The sequence below is a fragment of the Pleurodeles waltl genome, chromosome 3_1, assembly GCF_031143425.1.
Source record: "Pleurodeles waltl isolate 20211129_DDA chromosome 3_1, aPleWal1.hap1.20221129, whole genome shotgun sequence".
Lineage (NCBI taxonomy): Eukaryota > Metazoa > Chordata > Amphibia > Caudata > Salamandridae > Pleurodeles > Pleurodeles waltl.
Window position 1 is genome coordinate 364465114 of NC_090440.1, and position 12705 is coordinate 364477818.

The window sequence follows — 12705 nt, forward strand, 5'->3', positions numbered from 1 at the left end:
AAAAATATAGATTTTTGATCACACATTGTTGTCCGAGGACTTTTGTATTACTTGGAGAAAGTTTGGATCATATATATATATGTATATATAGTATATTAGCTATAGATATATATATTTAAAATAAGTACTTTAGTAATCATGGAGAAAAGAATTGCAAAATGAAAGGAAGTTTTCAAACACCTATTTGAGAAAAGAGCAGGTTTTTCAGACCCTGCAACACGGAACAAAAAAGTTAATTGTACACCGACTAACATTAAAGAACTGGAATGAACATGTATGAAAGAAGTGAATAAAAGGTGGGAAAAAAACTACCTTACAGAAATATATTGAGGCGGCAAGAGTGGCATGTAGTCTCAGACCTTTTGTGTTGCCAACCTTGTGTGAAATGGACCCGGACCTTTTGAAACAATGGTAGCATGACACAGAGTGTTCCATGCAACTAATAAGAACCTTGATAATTCACGCTGAACGCAAATTAGGAAGTTGGCAAAATAGATTAAGGACATTGAAGAAACACTGAAGTCTGAAGGAGAAAGAGCATCTCTCCCCTGAGAGCCTAGTTGTACAGGCCTCAACAGCAGAGATCAGATCAAACTCATTGCCTCCACCCCACTGCAGAGAGAGAATTCCACCAGCTTGCCCTTTTGGTTGGTGAACACATCTTTCAGCTGCATAACTCTTGGGCTGACATTCCTGTGCTCTATGAGACTTGCTTGCACAGCTGCTGCCCATCTTTTCTGAACCAAGCATTGGTGGGCAGACTGCATGCAGCTATGTTCACTGTCAAGTGTGTACTGGACAGCACAGACTCCTACGCTGGGCAGTTTATCTATGCTGGCACTTTGCTGCCACACATGGTTGCTGTACAGTGGGTTCCCTGGGATGTCCAAGCATCCTTGATCCATGCCCCTCGATGGCTCCCACCTTTTTGGCGACAAAAGTGACACGGTGTTGAGCGGTTTCGCTGTGACGCTGCTGCCAGATCCCTGGGTCTCTTTCTAAATTCTCGACCATAACGACAGTCCTTTCTTGCATTCTGTGGTTGTGTGACAGGCTCTTATGGGTGTACGCAATACCACCCATGCCCACCCTCCCAGCAGGCTTCCTAGCCTTTCATAGCCGGGATTGCGATTCCCAGACTGCGCAGGAGCCAGTCCCACCTTGCTATCCACACCTATGCCCCCCGCCATCACAGCCTCCTAGAGGATTTAGTGAGCCCTTCACCCAACAGGACCTTTCTGTTGTCGGCCATTTTAGGTGCCACTTCTACCAGTGGACCAAAATAACTATCGTCAAGTGGGTGATACAAACTGTGTAGAGCATTTGTCCTTCCTTTTTGGAAACCACCAACCCCAGAATGCCTGACGGAGGAATATATCGCACCTTGCTCCATCAGGACGTGTAGGCTTTCTTGAACAAAGGAGCCACTGAGTGGATGCCAGCACCAGGAATAGGTTGTGGTTGTTAATCCTGCTCCTTTCTGGTGCCAAAAAAGAACAGACTTTTGCCCCATACTAGATCTTTGCCCCCTCTACACCTTCCTGAAAAAAGATAAGTTCAAAATGCTCACCTTGGCGCAGGTTCTATCTACCCTGGAGCCTCGATGGTAGGGATGGACTTGCAGGGCACTTATTTGCACACCCATGCTCACAGGCATCACCAGCAGTTCACAGTAGGCCACAAGGATTAACAGTTCACCGTATTCTACTTTGGGCTCACCAGTGCCCCCAGATGTTCATAAAGGTGGCGGTGATTGCAGCCAGCCTTCAGAGATCAGGGGTCCTAGTCTTCCCCTTTCTCGACAACTGGCTGCTGAAGGCAGGTTTTCCCCAGGCAGTCGCCATGCACCTCCAAACTATGGCAAACCACTTGCATTTGCTGGGGTTCACTGTCAACATGCCGAAGGTACACTTGACTCCTTCTCAGGCGCTTCCTTTCATTTGAACTATTCTGAACACAGTGCAGTTCAGCTACTAGCTTCCAGAGCAGAGCGTACAGGATCCCTGTGTTTCAACCTCTGTTCTGTATTTCGGTGAGACTAATTCTGTCCTGGATTTTGGTGAGGCTACCGGGTCGGATGGCCTCCTGCATCCTGCTGGTGCAGCACGCTCAATGATATATGTGGACTTTGCGGTGGAACCCAGTGTTCCACTGGACACAGCATTAGGTGAATCTCTCTGACCTGTTGAGATTTCAAAGTAAACTACAAAAGATCTTCAGTGGTAGCTAACAAACTGTGATTGGTTCAGCCACAGTCCCCTCTTTCTTCCCCATCCCAAACTGACAGTGGTGACCAATGCATTTATTCTGGGTTGAGGTGGCTACATGGGCGAGGTGGAGATCAGAGGACTCTGGTCTCCGGCGGAGCTCCAGATCCATATCAATATTTTGGAGCTGAGATCTATTTGCTTGGCTTTGATAGCCTTCCTCCAATCCTTCAAACAAAGGTTGGTTCAGGTGTTCACAAACAACACCACTGTGATGTGTAATTGTAACAAACAGGGTGGAGTAAGGCTGTGGACCCTGTGCCAGGAGGCCCTGCACCTCTGGATCTGGCTGCAGCTGCAGCGACAGGACGTCTCCCTGGCCCTACAGGACCTGGTGGGATCTCTAAACTCCAAGGCAGACAAAGTCAGCTACTGATGCCTTTTAGATCACAAATGGTGTTTACACCTGTAGGTGGTGCAAGGTCTCTTCCAAAAATGGAGAAAAACTTGTCGATGTATTTTCCGCAGCTGTGAATATGCAATATAAGCTCTTTTGTGCATTGGAGTTTTCAAAGCGTCTCTCTCTTGGGGACATGTTACACTGACATTGTAATCTTGGATTCTTTTACAGCTTTCTGACAATACAGCACCTGTCTTGAGTTAGTCAAAAAGATCAGGAACAACTGGGCCTAAGTCATGTTACTGGCTTCAGACTGGGCAAGGAAACTTTGGTACGCTAAACTCCTGAGCATGAGTATCTATCCTCTGATCAGGCTGCCTCTGCAGCAGGACAGGGCAGGGTTCTGCCCCCAAGCCTATGCAAACTCCACCTTCAAGCATGAAGAGTGCAGGGCAAAAGTTGAATGCCTTTAATCTGCCTTCCAAGATTTGTGATGTCATCTTGGCAGGCAGGCATCTCTCAACAAAGACTTCTATGCCTGCCGTTGGGACAGATTTATGGCTTGATGCTCCTCCTGACATGTCGACCCACTTTTGGGCCCCTTCTTGACAGCATTATTGTTTGTGCTGCTTTCAGCCCGGCATTGCCAAGGTTACCTTTCAGCCATTTCAGCCATATCACCTTTCTTGTGCTTGCCAGATCAGCCCTGTTTGTTACCCTTTATGACACGTTTTCTTAAGGGCTTGCAACATTTCTTCCCTCCTATCCCTTTCATCATGCCTCAATAGGAGCTTAATTTGGTCCAAGCATTTCTCATAGGCTCCCCATTCGAACCCCTTCATAGCGGTCCGCTCAGACTCCTCATGCTCAAGATGACCTTCTTAGTGGCCATTACATCAGCCACAAGGGTCAGGTGAGCTCTTTCAGTTAATCCTCTGTACAGCATATATCCAGACATAATGGTTCTACGGACTCGTGCCTCCTTCCTTCCAAAGATGTGACCTCTTTTCACGTCTGCCAAAACATCAGGTTGCCTACATTCTTTGCTCCACCTCATCCTTCTGAGGAAAAGGAGAGACTCCACTGTTTGGATCCAAAAAGAACTCTATGTTGAGCTCAATGTAAAAAAACTAAAAAACAGAGTGCAGGGGAAGAGAAGTACAGGAGGTAGACAGGTGGAAAATGCATTGACTCTTATGTGCTTAAAGCATAGTGTATAGTGTTAAACCAAAAAAGAGAAAAGTAGTACTTGAAAAGCAACCAGTGGAATCAACAAAGGCAGCCAATCAAAAAAGACTGAAAAGAGGCAATGCTCCAGGGGAAGGGCAAACATAAGATTGACAACCTGGGGCACAAATAAGAAGCAAGCAAGTGACTGAGAGAAAAACCAACCAATTTTCAGCAGTGGGTTGGATGCAAGCCCCTTTATGTTCTTGGTAAACCGACAATTTGTCTTTAACTAACCAGATAGCTGTACTGTCTTGTAGGTTGGAGCTCAAATGTACCAAGGAAATCAGTAAACATGAAAGTAGGACTATTAATTGAAAGCTAATCATAGCTTCCAATCTGGTTCATTACCTACCCCTATGTACCAATAAGAAAAAGCTCCTTTTTCTGGATTACAACAAACAGCTATGGAGAACGGCAGCGCAACTTGAAAAGCAAACAAAAAAGTATATGGGTGTACTTACTTTGGGAATCATGTTGACTCTGCACTTTTATGGACATTTTACATGGTGAAGTGTCCTAAAACTTGGTTGTGAGCTAAAAATTCAGCTGTCATTAATCTTTTCATAAGACTATATGGATTTACACCTATGTATCTATATATGCAGTTTGCATACTGCTAACATATTTACTTTTGCAGGTCTTGTGCAAGAAATTTCATTGATTCTGTAATTGCGGAAGCGGTTTGCAAAAAAAGTAGACTACTTTCTTCTTAATTTGTATTCATTATTTGTTCAGTTCCATACATCGCAAGCAGTCTGCACTGTTTTCCTTCCAAATGTATTTATAAAACAACTTTTTTTAAAAAAAAATTCAAGGAATTGGCCAAGGTGTTCCTGTCGTGGCGCTTGTATTTGAAGGTGGGCCAAATGTTATCCTCACTGTGCTGGAATATCTTCAGGAAAGTCCCCCAGTGCCAGTGGTAGTTTGTGAAGGAACTGGAAGAGCAGCGGACATATTGGCTTATGTTCACAAGCAAACAGAAGAAGGAGGGTAAGTCAGATGATATTTGTTTTAATTGTTTTTATTGGAAGATGAGAGCAATTTATGAATAAAGCAGACATTTTTATAATACAGTTTAAATAAGTGTCTGGCCATCGGGCAGCACCATATTGTTTTCATCTGAAAATGGCTTACATGATATTTTTGTCTCTGGAAATAACTAATTGTGAATGTGAGATTCAGGAGGAGACATGAGGCGAATTCTGATAGTTGTTAGACCTTCTAATAATTTGAAGTGGTAATGTGCACCTTTTGGTGAGATACTCCATTTATCATTTTAGTGAACATATTTATCATAACTCGAATGGTATAAGTTTGAAGTAAAAATGTATACCTAACTTGCCTCTGTCTTCGTCATATGCTGCCAGTACAAAATAGAAGAACATTGAATCTTCATTCCAGCCTGATTAGAAGAGGTGACATTTACAATAAATACTGACTTGTTCATGGGCTTGATACTATGTATACAATGAACCCCATGAAACAAATGTGTATGCCAGAGGGTTAAAAGTTGCAACAGGAATTGGCAGCGTTATTTAATGCAACATTGTTTCACTGGGGGAGGGTTAGTAAGGAAAGGAGAAGGGTCCAACTGGATAGCGGAAGGTATAGCTGCCATGAAGGTGTGATCTCTTTAGGTGGTAAGGTTACTATGTGACTATAGTTTCTTTGCCGTGGACTATGAGGGAGAGTTTGCATAAATGTGTCCTCCAGTCCAGTAGCAATGAGGAGCTAGATGAAAGTAATATTTGGATTAATTTTTGTCATGATTACTTCTGCTTTTCACTCATGGGGTAAACGTAATGTGAATAGCTTAATCTCTCAGAGTAAGCGACAGAGTATTTAGGAATATGTCCAGCTACTTGATCCTGGTATCCTGTTCATACCCAAAATGCACCTCTTGCGCAAAGCCCACTTGACAATAGTGCACAAGTCTTACAGCCTTTATTCAGTTTTGTGCCGCAGCCTATCCATACTATGCAAACAATTTATTAGGGACAGGATCTTTAAAGTACAAAGGTGGGTGCTATTTTCCAGTCCTCTTGATTTATGCCACAAACAAGTAAATCTCACAAATATATATATGTATGCCCCGAACATAGCTCAGGAGTCTCTTCTGAAAGAGATCCTAGAAAATCTGGTAGAAGAGGAGTGAGGTGAAATGATACTGGCAGAGACATACATTTCGGCTATTGGACAGAAAGGTAAAATCGTATAGGAGGTTTGGGTGTACTATTCAGGGAATTACAGAGTAGATATAAAGAGCAAGGTTTAAAAGGCATGTGGCCTGCACTGTGTTCTGAACACAGGATCCATTATTCCACTCTGTTGTACACAATACATGCTCCCGCATAAACTATATTGACATAATTCACTCATTATTTAGAGCATTAATGTTTTTATTTCAGGTAATGCTTTTGTTGAGTTGAATGGAGATGTCCTAGAGAGGGAACCCGGAAACAGTTAGATATTATGGACAAAGTTACAGAGTGAAGATGATACAAGAGATTAAATATTATTTCAAGCTCAATTTAGATAAAGACACTACTCCCTTGGTGTACTGGGACTCCTTGAAGGGGTCTGTATAACAATGTAAGTCACAGCACGGAGGGAAAGGAGACTCTAAGTGGACAAAATGACAAGGGAACAGAAAGAACTGGAGACGTTGTACAAGCTGAGAAGCACTCGAGTTGAGAGGTGCAGGATTGACTAATCAGAGGACAATTGAAAATGTTGGGAAGAAACTGGGCAAAACTAGTCTTTTGAAACGTGGGTAGATAATTTATGAGAAGGGAGACAATGTGGGTGTGCGCCTAGTGAAGAAATGGAGTACCCAAAGGGCCACTGCTTATATAGGGAATGCTAAGTGGAACCTGGGCTGCAAGGGAAAGAGAGAAACTAAATGTCCTCCGAGAACTCTTTCAACACCTGTATTCCTGGGCCAGGCACATGTGCATATTATAAGGGAATACTTACTACTTGTGTTTTTGCACACAAGAAACATTCTGACAGTATGCGTTTCCTTTAAATGTTATAAATATTATGGTAACTTGGGAGAAATATTCAGGTTTGCCTGCAGTGTATATACATTTAACTCATATTTGCAAGAAAGGGGTATTGCTTTTATTTGGGGTCTAAAATAAGATTTTTTGTGAACGTGATTGGAAGGACCAGTAATGGATTTTGTTTGTTGGGAAATTAAAATTGATTTCTCCATACTTTAAAAAAAAATATATATTTTTATTAATGTTTTGTCAACAAACCATTGTTAATCAACTTGCCCCCCCACCTCCCTCCCCCAGCTCCATATCCCTGTCTCAGCTCTGTTCCTGGTACATCGTCTCATCTGGACACTGTCATTCTGAATCACGGCCAGTGGTTGCATGGCTCGGCATGTGTATTTATATGTGTTATTGCTGTTGCTCCTCAGCTGCATCTGACTACTCTGAAGATGCGCTTTGTTCCCGGGGTTAAATTTTTGGGTTTTTCAAGCAATCAAGCAGGTGATCCCACTGCTGCGCCCCGCCCACATTCCCGGCCCTTTTGCCACTTCTTGGTGTAAAACCTTACCCTCTGCTTTCTGCCCACTTGATTAGTGTGTCCCGCCACCTTTGTGTCTGTGAGCCTCTGGTGTCCTTCCAGTGCATTGTAATCTCCCTCTTTGCCAAGATCAGTGCTAGATCTATGTATTCATTTGTGATTTTCTTCGGGTGGGGTCTGGGGAAACCCCCTAATAGTGCCACCATTGGAGTAGACCTGAGCCTCCTGTTCGTCACTGTTGTGATGTTATGGAAGACCTCATCCCAGTAATGTTTTAATGCCCTACACTTCTCCCCCTATTGTGCAGATGGTTTGGCATCCAGGGTGTGTGGGGGGTTGCCGTGATCCTTGTTTCCAGTGTCGCTGTAGTATTGTTGTTAGTGATCTGTGAATGAGGAACATCCCTGGTGTCTTCATATGTCATCAGTTCTCCATCTCTAAAGAGGTCCCCCACTATTGTGACACCAAATGTCTAACTGTGTGATCCCCACAATAGCTTTCCCCCCAGGAAGCCCTGTCAGGCAGTCCAACGGAAGGTTATGTGAGTATGGGGATGTGGTTCGTGTGCGCTGCAGGCTGCGTTTCCAACAGGTACTCATCATCTGAAGGTCTAGCGAGATCACCTCCCGCTTTCCCCCAGGGGTGAGGAGTATCCCAGTATCCCAAAGAAGTTGCGTGCCATTCTGTAGCAAGCCATTGAAGCTGGGCCGCTAGGTAATATAACTCCATGTCTGGGGCCGCCAAACCACCACCCCCGTTGGTCTCTGGAGTTTGTGCAGGACCTGTCTGATCCCAGATAAGGCTTGTGAGGATAGAGTTCATTTCTCCGAAGGTTGAGCAGGGGATCAATACGGGTGAAGTCGAGAAGCTATACAGCAGACTCGGCAGAGCCACCATCTTCACCAGGGCTACCCGGCCTGCCACCGACAGAGGCAGTGTCTCCCAGAAATGGCATCTGCCCTCAGTTTCTGGATCGCACTATTCACGTTGCCCTCTAAAAGGTCCCTCAGGTCATGATATATCTTGGCACCTAGGTAGCAGAAGGTGGTCGAGGACCAACCCAGGCTGCAGTACTTTATAATTTGGGGTGTCCCTTTCTGTAGAGGGAAGAGGAGGGATTTCTGCCAGTTGATGCACAGGCCAGACATATCGCCAAACTGCTCCAGCAAAATCATGGCTCCTGATAGGTCCCTGTTTGGATCCCTCAGGAATATTAGCATGTCGTCCGCGTACAGAGCGATCCAGTGCGTCTGATCCCCTACGGTTTGTCCTTCGTAGTATTCTGGCCAGCCGTGCCAGTGGCTCCATTGCAATGGCAAAAAGCAATGGCGATAGCGAGCACCCTGGTCTTGTGTCCCTACCAATACTGTACGAGCTCGAAATTGTTCGACCCGTGCGAACATGTGCTGTGGGGGATGAATATAACAGCTTCGTCCATCTGAGGAACCCCTGGCCCACACCCATCTGTTTCATTATTGTCTCTAGATAATCCCATCTGAGACTGTTGAATGCTTTTTCGATATCTACCACTATTATTGCTGCTGTGTTGAGGTTTGGAGACCCCGAATGCATTATCTTGATGAATCTCCTTATGTTAATGGCAGTACTACGATTTGGGATGAAACCTATCTGGTCGGGGTGGATCAATTTTTCTATGTGGGGCAATAATCTTGTGGCAAGGATGCGATTTAGTATTTTTTAATCCATACTAAGCATGGAAAGGGGGCGAAATGAGTGTACATCTGTGGGTGGGCGACCCTGTTTTGGCAGCGGGACCACAATGGCTTCGCTCGTGGACCAGAATAGGTTTCCGGTCTCGAGCGCTTCTATATAGAGATCACTCAGTCTTGGTGCCAGGAGGTCTATGTATGCGTAATAGAATTCTGCGGGTAGGACTTCCGCCTCGGGTACCTTCCCCCTGGCATTGCCTCCACCGCCGCGGTCACCTCCCGAGGGGTTATCACTTCTCCCAGTGTCTGTTGATCATTCCCTCCACGGACCTGGGTTTGGATATTTTCTAGGCTTCTCAGTTGACTAGGCTCTATGGGCGTTTCCGGGGGGGCGTAAAGCGCCAAGTAGTATGCAGTGAAACTAGTATTGATCTTGCCCTGTCCGTATAGTCTCCTTCCCGTCATGTCCATTATTTCCATTATCAGCAATTGTTGTCTTGGAGGAGCTGCAAGTCAGGCCAGCAATGCCCCTGGTATGTCACCTTCTGCATGCTGTCTGGCAAGGTATTTCTTATAATCAAAACATCCGAGTCTTTCCAGGGCTACTGCTATTTTGTTCTTAGTCTCGGATATGCTAGGGGCTAGTCCTGGGTCAACTGGTCTGTTACGGTCCAGGGTTCTCAGTTCTGTCTCGTACTTATCGAGTTCACTCTCTAGAGACTTCCTAACCCCCAGTATTCCGGATAAGCACTGGCCCCTGATAGTCACCTTAAACGCCTCACACTTCTGCGCTCGGGAGGATGTGGAGCCATGATTATGTGCAAAGTATTCCTTGATTGTGTCTCTAATAGTTTGCCGGAAGGCACTGTCTTCTAGAGATTCTACATTGAGTCGCCAGTCTGGTATCTGGGGGCGTTCTCTCTTCCAGTTTAATGTAAGCAGTAGCAGGTTGTGGTCAGATATTGTGCGGCAAAGATATTCCGCACTTCGTACTGTGCAGTTCACGTTCCGGGGAGGTCAAGAAGACATCTAGTCGGACTTCTAGGTTATGTATGGGCGAATAGAAAGAGAAGTCCCTCTCTTTCGGATGGAGGTGCCTCCATGAGTCTATCAGACCCCAGTCCCTTTGCCAGTCAGTGAAGCCCTTGGCTGTCCTAAGTACAGGGGAGCACTCAAGAGGTGGGTGGGATCTGTCTAGCTCGGTGTTTGCGATACAATTGAAGTCGCATCCCACAATTGTTGCCTGGGTTAAATGTGGTACCCATTTGTTTGAGATTGTATGTAGGAAGGTGTTCTGGTCTTAGTTAGAGGCGTCAGTAACCTCCCAGTGTGACGTCCCGTCCCCCTAGCCGACCTGTCACCAGGACGTAACGTCCTTCTGTCTATGAATGCTTCAGTTTTTTGGAATGGGACCTCTGGTCGCACCCATATCTGGACCCCCGTGCATATGCTGAATATTCTGTGGCGTACAATTGACCTCTCCATCTTTTCGATAGCGCTGTGAACTCTTTTTGCATGAGGTGTGGTTCTTGTAGAATTGCTATGTGTATTCCTCGCCTTTTGAGCTGGTTGTAAACTTTATAACGCTTATGTATGCTGTTCAAGACCCTACCGTTCCAGATGAGAAACTTGTATTCTAATGATCTATTCATAGTCAATGGGTGTGTGTAGTTTGCAGTTAATGCCGCCTTTGTATATCCATTTCGTGTATGACAATGACCATGGGTCCGGCCGTCTGGACGCATGACCTGGAGCTGATCCCCCTGCATTAAACATATTAACTATTAACATAACAATTCTTTTACTATCCCAACTCCCTCTCCCCAGGACTGGTTTTGTAACTATCCCCGTCCAAACTTTCACCAACTCCATAAACTTTGTGTGTGGGGTCGAGGCAAGACCCATGTGCTGGACCCGTCGGCCCCCTCCCATACCTAGATCGTTTGATTTCATGTCTTTCCCCCCGGTTCCCCAACGTTACTTGCGGTTGTTGTGTGGCGGCTGGACTTCAAGGTTGTACAGTCTGTTATTTAGTTTCTCTGTGTGCTGGCGTTACCATGGCTCATCGAGTTCTGCAGGTCTGCGGCGGTCCCGATCCCAGACAGCATCTTTCTTTAGAGGCCCGCCTCTTTATTTGTTCCTTCTGGATGTGTGGTAAATACTACTGCCCTTCAAATGATCTCGTCGGACGTCCCCGGGGTGATTCTTGGGAAGTTGTCAGTGGGGTCTGGTGATGAGCAGGAGGTATCACCGGACAGTGATTCCCGGTCTGATTGAGTCTCTGGGCGCGGGGAGGAGGAGCCCCTCTGTCCCAAGGATGCAATGGCTTTTACCGCCTCTCGCCTCTCCTGTATTGCCTGGCGTCTGTGAGGCGTTGCCCTTTCTTTCTGCGATGTTCCCACCTGTGTCCCAGCCGTTCCGCCCTGGTTTTCTCTCTCTGTTGTCCCCAACGTGTCTAGCCATTCTTGCGCTTGCTGCGGTGATGTGAAGAAGAGTGTATTGTTTTTTGTGATGATCTTCAGTTTGGCCGGGAACTCTTTGAGCTCATTCTATTGCGAAGTATTGCGACAGGCCCTCTGGAGCCACTTCTCTCCGTATCCACTGCTCCAAGTATGTTTCCATATCTAGTGCCTCTTGTTCTGCCTTCTCAGGGAAACCTACCAGGTGTAGATTTCTTCTCTGTGCCCTATTTTCAGCGTCTTCCGCACGTGCTTCTAGGGTTTTGATCCGTGATGTCATTGAAGTCACTGTTTTGGTAATCTCCTGGTATTCCGGGGTGAGTCGTTCCAGTGTTTTTTCGTTGGTGACTACTCTGTCAGTCAGTCTTCTGTGGTCGTCTCTGAGGAGCGTTAGATCTACGGACAATGTGTCTATTTTGAGTTCTAGTGCTTTTCTGGATGCTTGTATTGCCAGCAGCAGGGTGTCCAGCGTGGTTCCCTTTGTCAGAGTCGCCCGTTCCACATTCTTTCTGGGAGCCACTTTCCTCCCCTTGGACCATCTCGCTTCTTTTTTTTGGCAGCTTTCTCCTTTTCTCAGGGCTGAGGCCCACCCTGCCTCCGCTCTGACTGCTCCCCCGGGGTCCGTTTCACCAGCATGCATTACCGAGACCGTCCCAGTGTCTAGCTGTCGGTTGGGCGTGACCGAACTGGCCACCCGGGCCCGGCTTTATTTTTCAGGGACTGGTCTCCAGGCGACATGCCCAGTCTCCTTGTCGGGGGGGGGCCTAGTCAGCACCCCACCCCTACGGGCCCTCGGCAGCCCTGCTGTTACGGCTTCTTACTCGCCAGGCTCCGGGGGGGGGGCCGTCGCTCTCCAGCACTCTCACAGATATCGCGACCAGATCTCAGCGCTAGCCTCGGGATTAAGGCCCCCGCCGCACCTTTAGTTCAGGGCTGTCCAGTCCCTTCTTTCTTCCCTCCTACACAAGGCAAGGGTCAGGGGATATTTCCAGGGCTCCCAACCCCTGCCGTAGGCCCGGAGCCGCATTGCAGGGGCGGCACCCCTGTGTCCACAAGGGGCACGCACCCGTCCCACCGTTCACTCGTCCGGACCCGGCAGCTCCAGACGCAGGCTCAGACCGGCTCCTCCGTTCTGCCAGCAAGTCCTCGCGGCAAAGCAGCCGGGTGAGCCCAGCCCCTTCGCCCCCGTCTCGGGCTCA

General features: G+C 46.7%; 1 protein-coding gene across 1 annotated transcript in view; it reads left to right on the forward strand.

Annotated features, from left to right (window-relative positions):
- TRPM7 (transient receptor potential cation channel subfamily M member 7) overlaps positions 1-12705 on the forward strand; it is a 1269618-nt gene that overhangs the window by 226271 nt on the left and 1030642 nt on the right. Inside the window, exon 8 of the mRNA XM_069222535.1 lies at positions 4653-4827. Within this exon, the coding sequence (XP_069078636.1) occupies positions 4653-4827 (175 nt within the window). The remainder of the gene's footprint in view (positions 1-4652; positions 4828-12705) is intronic.